This window comes from Nicotiana attenuata, chromosome 7, assembly GCF_001879085.1.
Source record: "Nicotiana attenuata strain UT chromosome 7, NIATTr2, whole genome shotgun sequence".
NCBI lineage: Eukaryota > Viridiplantae > Streptophyta > Magnoliopsida > Solanales > Solanaceae > Nicotiana > Nicotiana attenuata.
The window spans coordinates 54512253-54536866 of NC_031995.1; the positions used below are offsets into that span (position 1 = coordinate 54512253).

General features: G+C 34.8%; 1 protein-coding gene across 2 annotated transcripts; it reads left to right on the top strand.

Annotated features, from left to right (window-relative positions):
- On the top strand, window positions 2766-19235 carry LOC109229117 (cleavage and polyadenylation specificity factor subunit 3-I). 2 transcript variants are annotated; one of them, XM_019394444.1, is made up of 6 exons: window positions 2766-3004; window positions 3562-3715; window positions 3807-3904; window positions 11733-11778; window positions 11879-12028; window positions 17386-19235. In XM_019394444.1, exons 2-6 carry the CDS (start codon window positions 3563-3565, stop codon window positions 19024-19026), a joined length of 2088 nt encoding a protein of 695 aa, XP_019249989.1. In that variant the 5' UTR covers window positions 2766-3004; window position 3562; the 3' UTR covers window positions 19027-19235. The 2 variants fall into 2 exon arrangements, with proteins under 2 accessions (XP_019249989.1, XP_019249990.1); XM_019394445.1 differs by having other exon boundaries at window positions 2766-2965; window positions 17386-19026.

The window sequence follows — 24614 nt, forward strand, 5'->3', positions numbered from 1 at the left end:
TCCCCCATTTTTTTTTTTCCGAACTTTTTTATATTCTTCTCTCTCTTCTATATTATATTATTATCTTTCATTTCAATTTCATTTTTTAATTTCCATTAAACAAATTCCATCTTTTATTTTTATTAATTTGTAATTTCTATTAAAACAATTCCATAAAATTTTAAATAATATAATTTGTAAGCAATTATTATATAGTAACTAATAATTCAAATTAAAGTGAAATCATTGCAATACAAGATTAATTAAATACATATTACATAACGATCAAATTCATTTAATGTATTTTCAATCTTCACTTTTCAATTTTAGCAACATCTAATATTTTATATTCGCACCTTTTAATTTTAGCAACATCTAATATTTTATATTTGCACCATTCATTTTTTGAGATAATTATATATTTTTTGTACAATTATAACTTATAATAAAATTAACTTACAATTTTACATAAAAATAATAAATGCACGAAAATTAATTTATCAAAATTATACATCAAAGTTGAGATGTAAAATTAATATTATAAAGACATTACATAAACATAATTAAGTAGATATAAAGAGATAAGTTAAAAGATTAAATAATAAAATAATAATAAAAAAGTAATGAATAGTAACGGGGGAGATGAATAGTGTACCCCCATATTTGAGGGAACACTATTCATCCCCCATTTTGGGGACACAAATAGGGGAAGGTTGGAGCTAAATTACCTCAAAAATGCCCCCATTACGGGAAATGAGGATAAGGTTGGAGATGACATAAAGCTCGGTCTTGTTTTGAATTCATAAATTCAATTTGGGGTGGTGATATTAATCAATTTTAATAGATTGGTCAAATCATTTTAACAAGGCAGTGAATTGGTATTGGACTTTATTTTTTTTCAAGCAAGTTTAGATTTTTGGAATTAGTTTTTTTTATCGGTATATACTTATTGTCAAATAGATTTATTGAATTAAAGTATTGAGTTAAAAGATTTTTATATTTAATTTTTGACGAACTGAATATATTCTTTAGTGCAAGTCTATTTGTTTTAGTCACAGATTGTATTTAGGCGTCTATTCTAGATAAATAATAATTAATTATTTTATTTTTTTGAGGAATGTAAGTTTTAAATTCTATCTTTTCCATAATGTTGATATGTAAATTTGGTAGTTGCTTATATTGACGTGTGCCTTTGTAAAAGAATGATTGCATGTCATATTTAATTACTTCATATTGGTTATCCACTGTTTTCCTTTATGACAGATTAATGTTAGAGGAATTTTTAATTGTTTAAATATTATAGCTTGTTTGGTAAGCCCGTTGCAAGAAGTAAAATAATTAGAGTGGTAAGAACAAAATAATTACTAAGGAATAAGATGGTTCACGAGCTAATTTAAGACTTGTAGAAATAAGTAAAAAATAATAATATAAAAATAGATGTCTCGGATAAAAAAAAAAGATAAATAAACGGAATACTCCGAATAAGCTAGTATGCTGTAGGCGCATGTTAACCAATAAGTTATCATGACTATGTACACGTTCGCGTGACATAGTTATGATTTCCCAAAGTAAAGGCAAAGTGGCAAAGTATGCATTTGCGCAGCTTTAAACAATCTTAATAATAAAGTGTTATTAATTGTGTACACGTACGCGTGACATGATTCCTGACATACCAAACAAAACGAATACACGTACGCGTGATTCGTTTCAAGATAATTCTATAATTACAAATAATCAAACAATTAAAAGCGGTTTGAGGCAAAAGTGAATAAATTTCTCTAGAACATAAAATATCCAGAATTAGTCAAGCCAAGTATAATTATTAAAGTGACCGTGCTAGAACCACGAAACTCGGGAGTGCCTCACACCTTCTCCCGGGTTAACAGAATTCCTTACCCGGTCTTCTGTGTTTCGCAGACTTAATCAGAGTCAATTTCCTTGAATTGGGATTTTAAAATGGTGACTTGGGACACGGTAAATATTTATTCCAAGTGGCGACTCTTAAATACAAATGAATTAATCCCTTTTCAAATAATGTCACTTAAATTGGAAAAACTCCTTTCTTTCCTCTCTCCTCGGGAAAAAAGAGGTGTGACAATACATATTGTTGAAAGAATACCAATTCAAATCTTCTTGTTAAACTCAACACCTTGTAGAGAATAAAGTTGAAGCTCTTGAACCTTCTTTATATAATCAGTAATTAGAAAATGTAATTGCTGGCCAATTGATTTTTTATTTGCGAAATTTTATTTGTGTAATGACTTTTATGTAATATAAGATAATTTTTAAGAAATGTAACACTATATGCCTTTATATATATTTTTGTTGTGCTACAAAGTGAATATAAATATGGACTTATTCAATTGGAGTCTAGCATAAAATACAATCACAATTAAATCTAAAATTAACATAGTACATTAGATATTATTTTGGCCAAACTCCTAAAATTAATCAATCATTCGAGAGTAATACATCATGAGTAAACTACACAGAAAAACTTTGTACAAACCATAAGTTAATATAGTTAGACAGACGCACATTTAAAAGTCCAGCATGGATTTTAATATATAGGGGAATATTGTTCACGGAATTTTGGGGACATCGGATAGTTTAAGTAGGTAGTAGGTAACTGACAAAAAAATTAATAGTTTAGGCAGGTTTTATACTGAGCTAAATAGTCACATGTAATATTACATGCCATGTTTTTTAATAATTAGGAGTGTGTATTAGAAGCACCTCTAAATATAAAATTAGGGTTTTAATACGAAGCATTTTAGCGTATCTTTTCCAAACACACTCAAGGTGAAAAAGTTAAAAAATAGCTTGTAAGCACAATTTCAATTCTAACGTTTATTGCAAAACAGCACTTCCTCTCACTCTCTACCTCGGCCGGCGTTCCGGTGAAAATCCGACGAATCTCCGAGCTGACTTCACCGGTCTCCGAGCATATCTCCATCCGGAAGTTATTGATACTCGAATAGACCTTGTAAGCATCTTCAGTCTTCAGCTCAGACTTAGGGTTCAGGTTCCTAACTCTTATTCTCTCTTGAATCTTTGTTCTTATTGGAGTTTAATTTTTTTTTTTTGCACCTAATATTAATGTTTTTGTATGATTCAGCATTCTTCTCGTTTGCCAATTTTTTTTTGTTGCTGACATTGGTAAAAACTACCCCAAGAACGTTGCGTTTTTCGTGGTTGTGTTTGTTCAGGGTTTCGTTTTCAATTTTACTGAGTAGTATTCTATCAGCGCCTATTTTAATTGATCTTTTCTTTTCCTGAACCACACAGTATGATAAATGGACCCTAAGTAGGTTTTGCAGTAGGTTGGCACTTGGCAGTCAGCTTAGAATTCCTCAAACTATGTTGAATAGAGCATAAATGGATATCCGAGGACTCCTATAGCTGTCAACTAATTTAGGATTGACGCGTACTAGATGAATTCTGTTGACTTTTATGGTTTTGGTCATAATGAAGCTGAATGATTGTTTGACCAGTTAAATTTTGTATTTCTTCCTTATTATTTAACTCTTGCATGAAGATTAGTGTTTTCATAATTTGACTTTATATGTTCTTTGGATGTAGAATGGCGTCTACTGGACAACCACATTCAACTTTGAAGAGACCTAGTCCTGCAGTTAACAGAGAAGGAGATAAACTCATTATCACTCCTTTAGGGGCTGGGAGTGAAGTTGGACGGTCCTGTGTTTACATGTCTTTCAAAGGAAAAACAGTCTTGGTAGGCTACACATCTTTGTCATTCTTCTTCAATTTTTCCTTTTGGGCCACAAGTTCTGAAATCGATTAATTACATTTGATTTTTTTGGCAGTTTGACTGTGGCATTCATCCAGCTTACTCAGGCATGGCTGCTTTGCCGTATTTTGATGAAATTGATCCTTCAACTATTGATGTTCTTCTAATTACCCAGTAAGTTTTCTGGCCTTAGTTCTATAATGTTCGTTTTATTGTTTGAAAGGTTGTGTCTCAATACAGCACCTCAGCACAAGTTTTTTTTTTTTGATATTTTGGCCTAACTCATTGATTAAGAATTTAGATACTTAGTGAATTTAGTTAGTACCAAAAACCCCTCTTGGCGAAAAGTCAAGAAATCCACAAAAAGTAAATTGAATCTAATTAGGCTAATTTAGGGGATAGAGAATACAAGATAGGGAATATAGAGTCTTTTGCATTTTTTTTCTTTCTATTTTCTTTTTCCAGCTTTATTCCATGACTGGCTTCTTAAACTTTTTTCTTTTGTTTATTGTTTTTCTCTTGGTGGATGATTTTGAATGTTGAGTGTTAATTCTTTATGGAAAACAGCACTTTTGGTCCTTGTGTTATTACTTAATTTCAGTTTTAGTCCCTGTGATATTAAACGAAGCACATTTAACCTTTAATTAAATAATGTGAGGTTTTTTGGTCCCTTCACTAATGGAATTTAAAAACAAACTGACAGCTAAATATTAAGAAGGGGAATTCAGACATTTAATTTTTTTATTTATTTTAAGTTTTTATTCCATGCCTCCATTTAGGTTAGTAGTGGGTTAGTCATATTGATATTAAGTGGCAATAAATTGAATAGGTATTGCAGTACAGTACTTTTTCTCCCAAAGTGTTCTATTGCTTAAACGGATGCAAAGCTCATCTGAGCTAAATTCATGGTGGAGCCTATTTGACTGTATATTGGTTTGATTCTTTATCAAGTTCATGTTGCTAAAGGCTCCAGAAGAAGAGTGGTTAAGAGCCCGTTTGGACATAAGAAATTTTTCCTTTTTTTTCCAAAATATTTTTACTTTTTTTCGAAATTAGCGTTTGTTCATAAAATTTCTAATTTTCACCTGAAGATGCATTTTGGAAATTTTCGAAAATTTGAAAAACTCCAAAAAGCTGCTTTTCAAAATTTTCACTCACAGAACTTCAAAAACAATCCAAAATTATTTTCATGTCCAAACACAACTCTAAATTTCAAATACCATTTTCACTTGAATTTTTTTTTCACCATGTTTTGGAATTTTACAATTCTTATGTCCAAACGCCCATTAAGAAAGAAAAACAAATTATAAAGACGAAAGAAGATGCACAACTAAGTAGAATTAATATTATGGGCTCTTATGTTTGGGTGATTCTATGTTCTTGGTAGAGCTTTTCACGGATCTTCTTGTACAAGAGGAGTCAGGAAAAAAGGCACTGCCATTAACCAACTAAAAAACCTAATCTTTCGTTGAATCCAAACGGAAGATGGGAGGGAAAGGGTTTCTTTGCTGGGAGATAATGCAAATTAAAATGTTAGAATTAGGTTATTCTTTTGTGAGGTTTTGTTGCTGAAAATTGTACCTATAATATCCAAATTGCGCCTCTTAGTAGCTATTTTCAGTTGTTTTTTAAAGTTCCTTTGGTGAAGGGAACAAAAACATTCATATTGTTTAATTAAAGGTTAAATGTGCTTCATCTAATATCACAAGGACTAAAATTGGAATTAAGTGATAACATAAGGACCAAAGGTGCTAATTTTCAATTCTTTATTGTTCTGCTCATTTAAGGTTCAAACATAATATGGGACAAAGGAGATAATTTTTTATATCGTTCTCTGCGCTGACTTTCATATTTTTTATTATCGTGATTACATACTTATCAGCTGAAAAAGAAATTCCCACTTTGTGATTATACTCTCACATGTTTGGAAGTTGTCACGACCCGGAATTTCCACCCTTGGGAGTCGTGATGACGCCTACTAGTGAGAGCTAGGCAAGCCAAACCTTAATTACCTCTTTTAGCAAATATCAGCAATCGCATGCAACATTGGAATTTAATAATAAAGCGGAAGTCTTAAATTAAAGAAACTGAATAGAAAATGCGGAAATCCAACATAAGCCTCTACCCAAGATCTGGTGTCACAGTGTCACAGACTGTCTAAGAGTCACTACAAACAAAGTTCGAAGGAAAATACAATAAGTTGTTTCTGAAACAAAGAAAATGAAACGGGGAATAAAGATAGAGGGAGACGCCAGGGCCCGCGAACGCCTGCAGGTCTACCTTGGGTCTCCGGGGAGACTGAAGGAAGCCCTCCAACTACTGATACTGTCCAATACCTGGATCTGTGCAAAAGAGCACAGAGTGTAGTATCAGCACAACCGACCCCACGTGCTGGTAAGTGTCTAGCCTAACCTCGGCGAAGTAGTGACGAGGCTAGGACCAGACTATCAAATAAACCTGTGCAGTTATATAAAATACAGCGGAAAGTAAAGCAGGTATAAACAAGTAAGGATGGGAGGGGGAAACATGCTTTGGGGAATAATAGGTAAAAACAGGATATCAAGAGAATAATAAAGAACATCAATAATTTAACTCTAACACGGATAAGGGAAATAAAAGCAAGTTTCACTGTCAGTACATATCTCGCTGCAGGCGTGCAACCCGATCCCATTTCATGTATCTCGTGGTAGGCGGACCACCCGCTCCCATTTCATTATATCTCGTGGTAGGCGTACCACCCGCTCCCATATCATTATATCTCGTGGTAGGCGTACCACCCGCTCCCATATCATTATATCTCTATTGCGGCGTGCAACCCGATCCATATATAATATTGTTGCGGCGTGCAACCCGATCCATATTTAATATTGTTGCGGCGTGCAACCCGGTCCATATTTAATATGGTTGCGACGTGCAACCCGATCCATATACAATATTGTTGCGAAGTGCAGCCCGATCCTTATATAATATTGTTGCGGCGTGCAACCCGATCCATATATATAATATTTACAATTATAATAGGAGTCCCGACTAGAGATCGATAAGGTCCACACTATCCCGACAAGGGATTCGATAGCATGAGTAATTACGTCCCGGCAAGGGAGAAACATCTATAACCACACTTGTCCCAACATCTAACTACCGCAGCTATAACCGATCCTGTTACAACATCTAACTGCCACAACTATAATCAATCCTGTTACAACATCTAACTACCACAACTATGATCAATCCTGTTACAACATCTAACTACCACAACTATTAGCATCTAACTACGACAACTATTATCAAACTTGTTACTACACCTAAACACCTCAGCTATAACCAAACCTATTACAACACTTAACTACCGCAGCTATAACTTTAGTCCTTACTCAACACAAGGAATCATTAAACTAAGTATCCGTAATATCAATTAAGAACACAATACAAGGGAACCACAATTCGACAATAGCCCGCCAAGGGACAGCATAATGATCTTTTCTCTCCTCACTTTTACTTCACAATTCACTTCACAACTCGAGCCAATGCTCTAGAGGTTCAATTATCACTTATACTTTCGCAATTCGCTATACAACTGGAGCCAACGCTCCTCAATATCCATAAGTCATGATTCTTTCCACATCTTTGCACAACAAATAAAAATAATCACCAAGGCATGAATAATACAATGAAGTCATGGAAATCACAATATAGGACGCACGGTCATGCTAGACACCAATGTATGGATACTCGTCACCATGCCTATACATCGTACTCGACAATTAGCAAGTAGCAAATAAGACTCAACTCCTATTCTCTCAAGCTAAGGTTAGACCAAACACTTACCTCGACTTCCACGGCCAAATCAATCCACAACAACCGCTTTCCCTTTCGAATTCGGCTCCAACTCAATCAAATCTATACAATAATGACTTCATAATATCAATACATGCTAAACAAATCAAACCCAATGCCTAATTATAGATTTTCAAGCTTTCTTTCCAAAATCCCAAAATCGCCCCCGGGCCTGCTTGGTCAAAACACGAGGTTCAGGCCAAAATCAAATTCCCCATTCACCCACGAGCCCGAATATATAATTTGTTCTCAAATTCGACCCCAAAACGAGGTCTAAATCAATAAAAAGTAAAAAGCCCTAACTCTACCCATTTCCCCCAATTTCTACCCTAAATTACATGTTTTAGGTTTAGGAATTCAACAAATATTGATGGAAAGTGAAGAAAACGAGTTAAGATTTACTATCCCAAGAAGCTTTGACGAAGAAATGCTCTAAAAGTCGCCCTAGAACCTTGCAGAAGAAGGAGTTCGTGAAGTGTTATGTTAATCCTGTTTGCATCCTGTTTTGAAGAACTAAAATAATTGGGCGAATTTGTTCATCGCGATCGCGGGAAGGAGATTGCGATCGCATAGGGTAAGGCCTGCTGTGCACTGCGATCGCGTACATGAGGTTGCGATCGCATAGAGTAGAATTTCTGAGCACCGCGATCGCGGACAATAACACGCGATCGCATAGAAGGAAAATAATGAAAGCTGGCTTTATACATCGCGGAGAGGAGAATGCGATCACATTGAAGGAATGGGGCTAAGCTACGCGATCGCGGATGAATTCTTGCGATCGCGGGGCACCTGAGACTTACACTATGCGATCGCATAGAACAACATACCAGAACACCAGAACTGAACTTTCTGCAATTTTTCCTAAGTTTAAACAATCCCGAAACACTTCCGAAACACTCCCGAGCCCTCGGGGCTCCTAACCAAACACATACGCTAACTCAACAACATCCTACGAACTCAACCGTGCGATCAAATCGCCAAAATAACATCAAAAACGGTGAATCAAACCTCAAAATCACTAGTTTTTCTTCAAACTTCATAAACTTTCAAATTTAGAGTTTTAAGTCCGAAACACGTCAAACGACGTCCGATTTCAACTAAACCTCACAGAAACATCTTAAACCACATATAAGACCTGTACCGGGCGCCGGAACCAGAATACGGGCCCGATACCAACACGTTCTAATCAATTTTCAAGTCCATTTTCCTTAATAATTTCAGAAAAATAATTTTACTCAAAAATTCATTTCTCGGGCTTGGATCCTCGGAATTCGATTCCGGGCATACGCCCGAGTCCCATATTTTTCTATGGACCCTCCGGGACCGTCAAATCACGGGTCCGGGTCCGTTTACCCAAAATGTTGACCAAAGTCAAACTTATTCATTTTAATACCAAATTTTAGCATTTTTCACAGAATTTCACATTTAGGCTTTCCGGCTACGCGCCCGGACTGCGCACGCAAATTGAGGCGACTAAAAATGAGGTTTTCAAGGTCTCGGAAGCACGAAATGAGTAAGAAAACAGGTGATGACCCTTTGGGTCGTCACAGAAGTGCACAAACTTCAATTGGTTTGAAGTCGTCAATGGACTAGCTCATCATTGTTTGAAATTATTTTTCTTATTATTGATAGAATGGTCCAGATCTATGTTGCTCGGACTCTGCAAAAATGGTGCTGGGTGCGCGTCGGATCCTCCAAAAGTAGTGCATTTTTGGAGGATCCGACGGTGTGGCAACGCTTTTAGAGAGTCCACGCAACATAGGTCCAGATAGGGGACCAATGCTTCAAAGAGCCATTGACGAGTTATTAGAAGCAAAGCGGCTAATGTCCAGAGAAAAAAAGCTTTACTAGCAATTCATTTTAATTGTCACCCACCCTTCCAATTGGGAAGTTGTGGCTTTGATTATTTCAATGATTGCTGCATTGAATTGTTTTTTATTGTTTTACGGAGCCGTGGGAGGATTGACTAGTTGAGCGAAGCGAGTTGGCTGATTTTTTAATATTTTTAATAACCACGATGTCTAGGCGAGCTTGTGTGCACCTTGACTAAATCCACGAGATAATCCCTGCTACCTTTCTCCGGCATAGGTACTAGGTAACATTGTTCCCCAAATCTTGGATAAATGGTGAGAAATCACCTAGTATTTTGCCTCCACTGGGATTAGGGGAGCGGACTAATCTAGTTCATCTTATTATCTATTCTATGTGGTTCTAATTTTCACTGAACTAGTCTTAGTGTACGTGCGTTGTGCGTGTACTCCACCGCAACGAATTAATTTTCTTAAAAAATCACGTAAGAATTATTCTATAAAATAAAAGCATAAGCTCCTGAAATTGATTAATCCTATGTAGCCTCTCTACCTTCTTAAGGTAGGGGTAAGGTCTGCGTACGCTCTACCCTCCCAGACTCCACTAGTGGGATTACACCGGGTCTGTTGTTGTTGTTGTTATTGTAATAAAAGAAAAAACCATGTCTCATAGAAGTCCTCCATCATCATTTAATATATTTATCTGAAATTTTGTTCTAGTTTTACAATTTTATTAGTTTAATTTCACTATTTATCATACTTCTTTTTTAGTTTTAGCAAGACATAATCCTTGAATATTTAAGAGTTGTGATGAAATTTTTCTTAAAAGGCTATTTTAAAGTTTATTCGAGAAGATAAAAATAGGTTGCTATACTTTTATTACGATTCTTAAAAATTGTCAAGTAACATAAATTGAAAAATTGAATCTTATGCATTCTCAATTTATTTTCCCTCAAAAGTTGCAATATTAACTACGTAGTAAGCTTTTAGTTTTATACATTTTATCTTTTACTTATTTCATCCTCATTTCTTCAAGTTTGCAGATTTTAACCAAGTTAACTTTTAATACTTTATTATATATAACCTATTTGTTCATATGGAACAAATTTATGGACTCTAAGATTTGAGTCGAACGTGAAAAATGGATTTACTTTTATAATTTCGGAAATAATAGAATTGGATTCTTTTGCTAATTAGTTAATTCAAATACTTAATTATTATTTTCAATGTCAAAAAAATAATCTATATTTTATTGATTCAAATTCTTAAAATTAGCTCAATTCAATTTTAAATGTTATATATATTTAATAAAGAATTCTTTTCTCAAATGATTAAAAAAATCGTGTTTTTGCACTTTGTGTTGTTGAAACATTAGCGCTATTAACTTTTGCAATCATTTTCTTTCTCTTTATTTCTCTTTTATATTATTAAAAATTTTTCTTAGTTGATTTTGTTGAGTGTAATTTTTAAATATATAGTTATAATTGTATGTTATTAATGCTTATACCCAAGAAAAAGAAACATGAAAAATAGTTTTGTAAATGATTATTAATTATTTGTTGTTAGTAATTGGCCAGAGTAACTTTTGACTTTGAATAGAATAAAATCTACGGTACATTGTTCTTATAAGATTGATATAACTATTTTCCATTTTTTTTCTTCTTTATGGAATTGTTCGTATCATGCATCCTATATTTTAGTAGAAGTAAATTCAAGATGATAATATTTAATTAGAGGGAAAATCTTAATAATTTTAAAGGTCTAAATAATAGAAGTTCTTACCTAGTTCAAATAAGGACAGGTTTAGAAAGTCAAAATTTTAGTTAATTTCAAAATCTTAAATATAGCCGTGTAAATAGCCTCTTGCAAAAATGCAGGGTAAGACTGCGTACAATAGACCCTTGTGGTCCTGCCCTTCCCCGGACCCCGCATAGCGGGAGCTTAGTGCATCGGGTTGTCCTTTTTTCCCCTCAAAATCTTAAATATTAGGATATGTTGCGCGGACTCTCCAAAATGCTTCCGCACCTGTGTCGGATCCTCCAAAAATACACTACTTTTGGAGGATCCGACACGTATCCGGTGAAATTTTCGAAGAGTCGGAGCAACATAGATAATAATTAAATGACTATTTTGTCTAGTGTGAACTCTTTTTTGAAAGGGTAAAAAAGGCGAACAACATTTTATAGATTACTTGTGCACCCGCTAATTGTCTCTGCAGTGCGTTCAAGTCCTTTGACATGCATATTAACTGTTGACCATTTGCTTTGCTGTTTCTTTTTTAACCTGAATTTTTTTGGTCCCTTTTCCTTTTTATCTTACTCTAAATGCTTGCATTAACTTGCTCTAATGCTTTGCAGTTTTCACTTAGATCATGCTGCCTCCCTTCCTTATTTTCTTGAAAAGGTTTGTTTAGTGGTTCAAAATCTTTGTACTTGCAACTGTTTAGTACTTCTTTTGTTTAGTACTTCTTTTGTTGATTCATATGAGCTCCGTTTATTTTCAGACTACATTTAAAGGGCGTGTATTTATGACTCGTGCAACAAAGGCTATATACAAGTGGCTTTTGTCAGATTATGTTAAAGTGAGCAAAGTCTCGGTTGAAGATATGTTGTTTGATGAACATGATATTAATCACTCCATGGACAAAATTGAGGTTCGTTTTTCAACATCCCATGATTGATCTCCAAGCAGTGTCTGATTAGTCGTCATGCAGACATTTATGAAATTGATGCATCATCATGCAGGCATACCATCACTTTGCGTAGGGTTGTTGTATACTTGTAATCTTGTATTTATCCCATAGAATTATAGGTTATGTAAATGAAATTGTTATTATTATTGGTTACAATCATGTCATCATGCTGACATTTATGCACTGAAGAAACATCTTTTACCTACTCTGCTATAAGGTTTCACATCGTGTTAAGTACTTTCATGGAACAGAGTATCACTGTCCAACTTAATTGTGGCTATCTGACATATGAAGCATGCCCTCGATATTTTAGAGGAGATTGAGATTATGGAACCTAATGCTAAGTTATTTCTAGGATAAGGGAGCATTTAACAGATCTTGGATGGTGCAGGAGGTTTGTTAATAAGCCAAATTATCTCTCATCATATGTCCCGATGATATTAGCAAGGATAGTAAGTTCCTACAGGATCATCGTAATAGTTATTGGGACGTGCATTTTAGTGGTGCATGGACTCGTATACGAAGATTGAGGACATACTAAGATTCAGTTTCTTGCTTATATATGGAATATTGCATCACAGAGCCCCGGACTGACCTGTAGGTATGCTAACTTAAAACGAGAAGTTGAGCCTGAACCTGCATAGATTATTGGTTATTGATGGATGCTCACCTAACAGGAGATCTTCTTTCAGATATTATGTTTTTAGGTATGCATCGAAAAAGGGGAAAAAACTGTCTTAATGGGATTTAACCTACCTTATCAAAATAATAACTGTCTTAATGGGAGTTACCAATCTCTCAAAAAATAAGAATGATATAGTTACTAATCTCTCAAAAAATAACTTTTTCCTAAAAAAAGTATGGTATAGTTACCTAAGTTGCTCCGACACGGCAGTTTAGGTGCCGCACTCGTGTCGACACGATACTAGTATAGGTGTGGGCATGGGATCCGTACCGGATCTAGTCAAACAATTTGGGTATTTTGACCACGACGGACGGAAAAATGCGAGACGAGATACAATTTGATTCCCGAAATCAGAACCAAAATTAGGGTAAGTTTGAAGAAAATAGCATACCTTATCTAGGAAATCAATCATTTTCTTATCTACAACTTGAGAACAAAAAGAAATCCACACTTTACAAGCTATATGTAAGTATTTACAAAATTTCTCATAATTTAGAGATATTTTTATATTTTTATTTTCGTGAATTATTTTTAGTCGGATCCCCGCACCCGTATCCGTATTAGGATTTGTACCCCCAAATCTTAGAATTTTCATCTCGAAGGATCCGTCCTCAAGATTCACACCCGTGCCAGGCACCCATATCTGAGCAACTTAGGCCTCATTTGTTTGCACTTAATGGAGGTCTGAATCTTAGTCATTCAGATCTCAGACATTAAGTGCGTTTGTTTTTAAAGTCTGAATCTTAATTATTTAGATCTTAATCATTAAATGTGTTTGTCTTTTTTACTTCACAACCACTTAATGGGTTTGAATAGGTCTGTATGATTAAGATTTATAACAGAGACTTAATTTCATTAAGATGCTATCACATATTCATTATTAACTGCCGCCACCGCCTATCATTATCAACTACCGCCATGCAGCCATTACCACCATACTCAACCTCCACCACCCCACCACCACCTCCACCACCACTACGCCACCATCATCCTCAATCATAGCCGCCACCCTTATCGACCATCACCACCCACTATACCCACTACGCCGGCCACCATCATTCTCCCCACAATCAACACTCATCCACCTCAACTACCACAACTGACCACCCCATCACCATCAACAACCACAGCCGACACTGACCATCATTCCACCTTCCTCAGTCACAACTACTATCACCACCCGCCATTATTAACTATCACCAACCACCACCACCACCATAATCGCCACCACTACCAATCACTACTAGCTACTAGCATGAACCACCATCATCAACCAAAGCTACCACCAACCACCGCCTCTAGTCGACATTCACCCGTTAGCCATCACCACCAACAACTATCATATTTTTAAATATTTTATTGATAAAATATTAGATTAGTTATTTCATTTGAATTTTATGTTTATTAATTTTCAAATAAAGACAAATTTTATACATTCAGATGTTAAAAATCAAACTAAGATGTGTATTCAGATTCAGATGTCTTAATCTTAATACACATCTTGATATTCAGCTGTGTATTCAGATTCAGACGTCTTAATCTTAAAAAAAAAACAAATGAGGCCTTAGATAGTTACTGAGTCAAGTGTAGAGGTTGATTATAAGGATATACATTGAATTCATATTAGCTTTTGTGGTTAAAGTAGTTGGCAGAGGAGGTGAAGTTTAGGACAGGGATGCAGATGAAGCTGATTTAAGATAGTCAAATTGCAGTGCATATTGCGTTTAAGCCAATATTCTCATCTGCAAGAAAATACAGTTTCAATGTATCTCTTCATTATTTTTGTTAGCTTACTTAGTTGGCAGGTATACTCCGAAAGCTCTCAATATATGCTCTTCAGGTTATTTTAGAAGGTATTATGTTTGGTGTTCTTTATAGTTTTATGTCAAATCTGCCGAGAGATATTTAGTTTTACAAGCATGAGGTCTATAAATAAAACGCAAGAGATCTTTGCAGGGTTATTTTTCTCTATTCAAATTGTAAAGGGTTATGTTGAACCATTTCCTATGTTCAACACCTAAAATGTTAGAAATACTTGTTAGTAATTATGATACTTCCCTCTATTTCATGTACCCTAGATTCCTATATGAGGAGCTCTTAACTATATGCTTTCTTCACTAATTCAACGGTAGCTTCTCTTTTCTCATGTAATTAAACATTTTAACATGAAAATAAGTTCAAATGAAGCTTTAGGTTCGAACCGTGCCCCAAACAAAAGCTTGGTATTTGAGTGGGGGGGAGTAGAGGGGTGGGCCCATCATCCACTTAGCTTCAAACCGTACACCACTGACCTCGAGAATTTCTCAATTATCAAAAGAAAGTTTGAAATGAATCAATATAAAAACCAATTTGCTAAAGTATTAAATTGTGGTGGAATAGGTGTCGTGGAGGCGGGGTTGGGGTGGAGGTGAGGTATTAGTGGTGGGAAGGGATGGTGGGAGGAGTAGAGTATTGCTGATTGGGGGATGTGATGGAAACATTAACATAAATAAGTTTCCTTGGCCTATGAACTGGAATATGGAATCAACGCAATGTGTTATTTCTTCACCGAGAAGGTAGGATTCTGATTGTGTTGTTTAATCTCTTTTGACTATAAGGGGATGTGCAGTGGAAATTTAAATCTTTTGGACTCTTTTGGTTTCCCTTTTGTTTAATTGTCCCGAAGAGTGTTGAATGTAACTTAGAATTATTTCTTAGAAAAGCAATTGATTATAGATTGTGCTTTTCATTTAGCTAAGAGAGTTTCAGACCTTTGTGTGTTTTTGTTGCAGCGTCTGGGTCCCATGAAATGAATTAAATTAATCTTCTTACTGGTTATAAAAAAATTGATGTTTTCACTGAGAAAATGGATAGATTGTGCCTTGAATATGCCATCATGCCACATTGGACATCTGCAATCTGGGAGAAATACATGCAGTTTATGAATGTCAGAGAGTATAGGCACTAATTCATGTTTTGGTTAGACCAGTTTTATAGTTATTGTTTTTGTTTCTACTTTCATATTGTAGAGAACCATGTTTTATGTGTAGGTTCACCACTTTGTTACATTTTTCATACCACTTGTATAGTGGGTTTTTCCCACCATATCAATGGATATGGGTAAGGCTGCGTACACACTACCTTCCCCACCCTCCCAGACCCCACTTGTGGAATTACTCTGGGTTTGTTGTTGTTGTACCAATGGATTACTTTATCATTCTTTTTAGAGAAAAGGCATAAATTGCCCATTAAACTTGTCCGAAAAAATCATTTATACACCTAAACTTTACGGGTGAGCTAAAATCTCACTATTCTAGTTTGAAGTGAATTTATTTCCTTCCTGAAAGCTGACTTAGCAAAGAATGTGTTATCAGATTCTTACATGCGCGTGGAAAGAAAGAAAAAAGTTAAAAACTGACTTAACTATACACGTGTCATCTTTGTGTTTGGATGTTGTCAACTAATTAGACTTAATTAGTTATTCTTAATATCTTTTTTATTTTTTATTCTTTACTCTTTCCTTTCTTTTTCTTTCTCTTCTTTCTCTCTTCTCCTTAATCGTCTTCCATGTTCGTGGTCTTTAATGGCAAACCAAATCATTTCTGTACGAGTGTTTGGCCGAAAAATTGTCGTTGCCGCCAAAAGCCCCATTGTCCCTCACCAGAAAACCCACCTAGAACGACTTTCTTTGTCATCCGTGAACCAAGGACCATGTTATCAGAAATTGATTGAATTCCAACAAAATCTCTGTTTTGGTTCAATTTATCGAACAATACAATATCATCATTGGGCTTATAGCAGGGTTGTCTCTATGCCCGCTGAAATAAACTTAATGAAGCATCACTATCTTACATAACTTTCAAGGCTTGCATAATATAAGTCATATTTAGTAAAAATTGGAGCTTGTCCAATTGGGTCTTCTTCTGAAAACTGTAGTACCTACAGAAGAAAGTACCTTTTGCATTGAAATTAATCAACCCAAAACTGTTCTGATTCGCAACATAAAATCAATGGAACTTTGAGAAATATGGACTAAGCTCTTGGACCACCCATCTCCAAAAAAAAACCCATACGACTGATAAAGTCAATAGCTTGAAAATTTTCTCTCAAACTTAACCGGAATTTAATTTGAACTTGCTAGAAATTTTTTATTGAATGCTCTGATTTTTGTTTTCTCTCTGTCTAGTGTTTTTTTTTCCTCTTTTCATTCTTGTGAACTGTTCCTACTCTCGCTTGTCATCCAAGGAAGAAGATTTCGCAGGAGAGAGGTCGTAGGTCTGTGATGTTTAGTGTAGAAAGGGAGAAAAAGATGATGGAAGGAAGAAGTGAAGGAAATGATGGGGTGAATTTTTTTTGGTTGGGGGAGGTGCTCTATTGAAAAAGAAGAAAAATGGAAAACAAATGTGACAAAAGCAACCTGCCAGCGCGTGTAAAACACAGTTCGGACTGGATCTGGTTGTAATATTTTAGGGGACAAATAAATTCACTTCAAATTAGAATAGTGGGGTATTAGATCACCCGTAAAGTGTAGGTGTGTAAATGACTTTTTTGGACAAGTTTAGTGGGCAATTTATGCCTTTTCTCTTTTTTCTAAAAAAGATTTAGCAAACATATATGGCTAGGGTTATTTGACATGTGAAAACTTGTTCTGCAGGTTGTCGACTTCCATCAGACTATGGAAGTAAATGGCATTAGCTTTTGGTGTTATACTGCAGGTCATGTCCTTGGTGCTGCCATGTTTATGGTTGATATTGCTGGTGTTCGAGTTCTCTATACAGGAGACTACTCCCGTGAAGAAGACAGGCATCTCTGTGCTGCTGAGACCCCGGAATTTTCTCCAGATATTTGCATTATAGAATCAACTTATGGTGTTCAACTCCATATGCCACGTCAGATAAGAGAGAAGCTTTTCACTGATGTGATACACTCAACACTCATGCAAGGTGGTCGGGTGCTGATTCCTGCTTTCGCCTTGGGACGTGCACAGGAACTTCTCCTTATCCTGGAGGAATATTGGTCTAACCATCCTGAACTTGCTAATTTCCCCATATATTATGCTTCTCCACTTGCAAGAAAGTGTATGGCTGTCTATCAGACTTACATCAATGCCATGAATGAAAGGATCCGCAATCAGTTTGCCAGCTCAAATCCATTCGATTTCAAACATATTTCTTCCCTGAACAGTATTGAGGATTTTACAGACAACAAACCATGTGTGGTGATGGCAAGCCCAGGTAGTCTTCAAAGTGGTTTGTCAAGGCAGCTGTTCGATAAATGGTGCTCTGACAAGAAAAATGCTTGTGTTATACCTGGGTATATGGTGGAAGGGACCTTGGCGAAGACTATCATCAATGAACCGAAGGAAGTCACCTTACAAAATGGCTTGAGTGCTCCACTTAATATGCAGGTTCATTATATTTCATTCTCAGCTCACGCGGATTATGCTCAGACAAGTACCTTCTTGAAAGAACTTATGCCTCCTAACATAATTCTAGTCCATGGAGAGGCTAATGAGATGGGAAGGCTCAAGCAGAAACTTACCTCTCTCTTTGCTGATGGCAATACTAAAATAATTACGCCCAAGAACTGCCAATCAGTTGAAATGCACTTCAACTCTGAGAAAATGGCTAAAACTGTTGGAAGGCTGGCTGAAAAGACCCCTGAAGTGGGTGAAATCGTCAGTGGTTTACTTGTAAAGAAAGGTTTCACTTACCAGATCATGGCACCTGATGATCTCCATGTCTTTTCTCAGCTATCCACTGCAAATGTCACACAGAGAATTACTATCCCATATTCAGGTGCTTTTGCCGTTATACAACACAGGCTTAAGCAAATCTATGAAAGTGTAGAGTCCTCAACAGATGAGGAATCTGGTGTTCCAAGTTTGCGAGTGCATGAGCGAGTGACGGTGAAGCAGGAGTCAGAGAATCATCTCTCCCTTCATTGGACAGCGGATCCAATTAGTGACATGGTATCTGACTCCATCGTGGCATTGGTTTTGAATGCCTGCAGGGAGATGCCTAAAGTATCAGTTGAGTCGGAAACTTTGATGAACGAGGAGGAAGATGCCAAGAAAGCTGAGAAAATAGTCCACGCACTCCTTGTTTCTCTGTTTGGTGACGTGAAATTTGGGAACGACGGTAAGCTGGTAATAAATGTTGATGGGAATGTGGCTAATCTTGATAAACAAACTGGTGATGTTGAATGTGAAAATGAAGGTCTCAAGGAGAGAGTTAGGACTGCATACCGGAGAATTAGAAGTGCTGTGAAGCCAATACCGCTTTCTGCAGCTTAGTCTCTTGTACTTTTTCTTTACTGAGTAGAGTTTGTATGCAAGAATAACATTGTACTTTATTTTCAGCTTCATAGATAGGAAGCAAAATTTATTCTGAATTCATTGTTCTGTTCAGTAATTCTCTCTTTTCCCTCTAATTTGTTTGATCTGAAATTTTCTTCTGTTCCAAGTTGTGGATGTTGGTGTTATGCATTTGGGTAATTTTGGTATATTTTTCTCCAAGGTACTATGTTTATTTTCCTTAGATTTGGATGTTTGAGCTGGAGAGAAATTCTTTACCAGTCCTTTATGAACTGGCCATGAATGTTAGCACAAAGAATCTTAGAGCATGTGATCAGAAGTTTTAAAAAGCAATCTTACACGATTATTTGCTGCTCCCCTTTCAGGTGTATCCCATGAGATGGCATTTCTGCTAGATGATTACAATACTGCATTTCTGTTAGATGATTACAATACTTTTGGGCAGGATACTGTGTGTCACTTTTCAGATTTGTATAATGAATTGTTCTCCAACCATTGGTCCGCTTGCTTAAAATAGACTCGTTGCTCTTCTTTTTTGTTGATTGGATGTTGTTAACTTTAACGGACACTAGTTGTCATATTCCTTGATTGATCAATTCTAAGTTTCATTTTTTGATTGGAATTATGTTGACAAGAATGTTCTCTCTTTCTTCAGTGAAGGGACAAATAGTTCAAACGACAAATTAGACCCTTAATCCCTTATCATGAATGTTCAATAAAGTTGCATCTTTTTACTGCAGAAGCTCCATCACCTAAATTTGATCCTTATGTTGGTTTGAAGTTGGAGCATTGCTATCATCTTTGCACTCTCACTGCAATGCTTTAAAATCTGCAGGTTTGCTGCGTCAACAACACAACTATACCATAATCTCAAGCGAATTGTGGTCGGGTATATGAATCTTTATTGTCCATGTTGCACCATCTAAGTTTGTCTTATTCCAATAAACAACTCCGTATGTATGAGCTTGCTCACATTGCCAGTGATAAAGGAGGAGATGTAGTTGTAGTATTGTTTACCCTAGAATCCGGATAACAATTGAATTTATATGGGGTTTTAAGGATCCGTGAACTAAAAGATACAAAAGGTTTCGGTTGAGGAAAATAAAAGATAAAGACTCAACAATTGCTGTTAAAATAAATAATCGCAGAATATAATATTGCTTAGAACAATTGTGCTTGATAGCGTACAAGAATTGAGAGAGATGGTACTGTAGTGTAATGGTTTCCGATCCCCTCTTTATGGGGTCTTCTCCCCTTTTATACATTCTGATTAAGGGTAAAAATAAGGTAGGTAAATTAATTACATCGTGGATCCCTGTAATTACGCCTTAATGGCCTGAAGTGGTTGAGAAAATCACGTTTGGGCGAGATATCCGGCGACGCTTGGTTATCCGTTACGAGTCCGGCTTCCGACCTTGTGTGTTTCTCCATCCGGTGGTGACTCATATCGAGCTCTGCAACGGTCTCGAAATGACTCGACCTTGGTTGTAGACGTGGCCGTCGTTCTACCTTGCATCCAGGTCGGGTTCGATGGCCCCGACTTGCCCCGGACCGGACCCAACCCGGTCGGGCTCAAGCAAAAAAGGGTATCACCCAATACAAGTATGTTGACAATCAATGCAAAATTAGTCAACTTATAATGCAAAAGACTATCAATTGAGCACAATATTACTTATTCAGCTGTAGGTGACATTGACCTTTGCATCTTAATTTATCTATAGGCTAAAGCTGTCACAAATCTAACAGCTCCGTATGAGTTAATGGATCTTCATTAGAAAGTTCTCTTGTCATGCTTGTCCATTTGCATAAACTCCAATATAATTGTGAAATGCTCGTGGGATTGGTCTTTTTCATATTAGTTCTTTCAAGAATCTAATGCCAACTAGTGTAAGCAAATCACTCATGAGAGGTCCTCTCTTTCTATCAAGTAAATTAAAGAGTTTAAAGTCAAGAAAAAACTTATACACTATCTCGTAAATGTATGTCATGAATTCGAATAAACTATTAACAATACTATATGTACCTACTCGTCAAAAATCACGCATTTGATGGGCCCAGGTTTTGGTTGTAAGATTACAGTGCGTGATATTTGCATTAGGCGCATGTCTACTACAACAAAAAACTCAAATTACAAACGAATTTTACTAACCATCCAAATACATTGGTAAATACTAGTAACAAATTGCTAACAAATTACCAACCGATTTTTTTCCATAAATTTAACAACCGATTACCAACAGATTACTTATCAAATTTTAAAACTGATAAATTCAGTTCGTACATATTGCGGGGGGGAATTTGGCGCGTAATTTAGCGACATTTTATCAATATATTACTAACGAATTATCTACTAACAAATAATTTCGGTTGGTAAATATTGCGGGAAAAAGTGGCGCCTTATTTAGTAACAAATTATTAACGGATGGCCGACGGATTTTACCAACGAATCGGTTGAATATTTCCAACTGATTTTTGTTCCTTTTGTAAACTTTGCCAATTTATTTCGAATCCCTTGCTAAATAACCATTGAAATTAATAATTCATGGCAAATGCGAAAACTTCAATTTTTAATTTTTAGAACAATTAATATTTTAAATTAAATAATTATTTTTTTTTTGGAAAGTTAGAAAGTAATTTTTGCCTACAGTTAAAGGATTCATGTAGCTCCAAATTCTAAAAATAGGAGTTCCAATTTTTTAAACGCTTAAACTAGATTTATTTTAACAAAAAAATTAAAACTCTAAAGTTCTTATAAATTTTTTTAAAAGAAATATTAATAATCGTAATTAGTATGCAACATTACTTAGTTTCAAAAAGTAAAATCTAAAAATTCCAAAACATCCTCCAATAATAGGTCAAATTTAAACATTCTAGTGATTAATTAAATTTATCTACTCAACATATTGAATTCATCAAATTGGTGCACATAGACTCCTCGTGAGTGCTTTCCACCCATGTACGGTAAGTTAAGTGTAAACTCACAAAATAGGGAGAAATTAAAAAATAGCCAGATTTACAAGTGGTCATTCAAAAATAGTCACGATTTCAAAATTAATCGAAATTTAGCCACTTTTCATGTAAAGATAAATCTGAACGAAAATACTGTTCAAAATCCGGAAAATACTCCAGCATAATATACTGGAGTTCCAGCATAAGTATACTGGAACTCCACTATATTATAATGGAGTTCCAGCATAAGTATACTGGAACTCCAGCATATTATAATGGAGTTCCAGCATAAGTATACTGGAACTCCAACATAATATACTGGAGTTCCAGTATAATATACCGATCCAGTATAATATGCCGAAAGTTCATACACAAGTGCTCCAATCTCCAGTATATTATGCTGGAACTTTTCGCGTGTTGGAGTTCCAGCATAATATGCTGGAAGTTCATACACTGGTGCACCGATCTTCAGTATATTATGCTGGACCGGTCACTGTTGCAGCAAAATAGTGGTTATTTTTCAATGACTTTGCAAACGTTGGCTATTTTTGAATGACCAGTCCGAAAATTGGCTAGCCCGTGCTATTTTAACCACAAACTAAACTAGAGATTAAATTACATTGAAATAACACACACACACACACACACACACACACACACACACACACATATATATATATATATATATATATATATATAATGAAAACAATGACATTATAAAAAATTATTGTTAACCATTTACTTTTACTTTTCAAAGTCAGAAAAACTTATCACGCAATTCTTTCATCCAAGTTATTGAAAATCAAGAATGTTAATCAGGACCATTTTCAATGTAAAATTAACATTAATAAAAGATATTTTTAGGATAATTTACTTTCTGAATTTATAGAATTTGACTTCTTTATAAACTGGATATTACCCTCCCCAGACCCCACCTTGTGAGACTATACTGGATAGTTGTTGTTGTTGTTGTCTTCTCTATAAACTGGAAATGTAAAACTCTACGCAGATGGATAGATTTGTGCTAACTGCTAAGTAAAAACTAAACTTTAAGTGGTCTATCTTAATTATATATCAGAGTATTTAAGTTTTACATGTATTTAAAATGCATTTATTTAATTAATGTATTACTTAGAAGATACCTTTTTTTTGGGTCGTGTACTTCAAAGATACTTTTAAAAAAAATACTTTTCAAATAAATTAATTTTAGAAGCTTAGCCAAACTTGCTCTTAGATTTTCACGCACACCACAGTATGGTCCTAATATGAAGGGGTATTTGGGGTTGGTTGTGGTGCAAAGCTCATTCTTTTTAAAGGCTGGGGCACAAATTATATCAAGAAATTTCGAATGTGTTTGAAATAAAAATTACTACTATGAAATTACATCGGTTACTAAATATAAATTTTACCAACAAATTTTATTGGAAAGCATGATGTAAAAGAACAATTGAGAAATTTTTTGTGTATTGAATGAATTATTCTCTGTACAGTCCGTGTCTTTATACAACTAGAAAGTAATCTATGTATAACCACCTATGACACATGTCCCTATACTATTGGTAAAAGAATAACTAACTATGAGATAAATACAAGAATAACAAAAACTGTATTTACAATTAAATCAGTAAAGAATCTTGAGTTTTTTACATGCTTGATCCTTTTTTAACTATTATTTATAAAAATAGCACCATTTATTGTTTATTCCATAAAGAGCACTTTTTTTTCATTAATGGCACATTATAAAAATTAAGCTCAACATCTAATAAGTTAACTCACTCACTAATCACGGGAAGTACTTTTTTTTTTGTCCATCTTCATTTTCCCTTTACAGCATTCATCTTCTTCACTCCATATTTTGAAAAGCTGCTGCATATCTCAATGCCACCTAAATCAAGATGTATTGATTTATACATCTTTTATACTCTGTATATCAGGTATCACTTTAATTCAAAATGTATATTTATGTATATATTTTTTGTATATTTATTTGTGAAGTGCTATCTTATTTTAAGCGGTATTTTTAATGTATATTATATTTTATATGTCAAGTGTCAATATATATATATATATATTATTTTTTGTATATTTATATACCATCTTAATTAAATTTAAGATATATATTTTTATGTATATTTCACATGTCTAAGTGTCATCTTAATTGAAGATGTATTTTTTATGTATTTGTTTTGTATATTTTATATGTGTTAATTCAAAGTATATTTTTATATATATGTATTGTATATATTAACGTATATTATTATCGAAATAAGAGCTTTATATTAAGAAAGGAAGAAAGAAGTAAGAGAAAAACTTAAGAAAGATAACTAAAAATAAAATGAATGGAACAAATTTAAAAAATATATTGGCTTCGGTAGAAAACAAAACTAAGAAGATGAAGAAAAAGAAGGAAAGCTAATAGATAAAGAGAGAGAAAAAGACATGATTTTTGTACAAATAATTATTAGCTTTCCATTCAAATTTCTTATGTTTAGGGATTAATAGTTAATATTTCTATTTTAATGGAACTGTGTGCTACAAATATAAATATTTTCCTACCATATCTGTAATATTGAATTTAATGCTAAAAATTTGTTATATTTCTTTTAAACTGTGACATT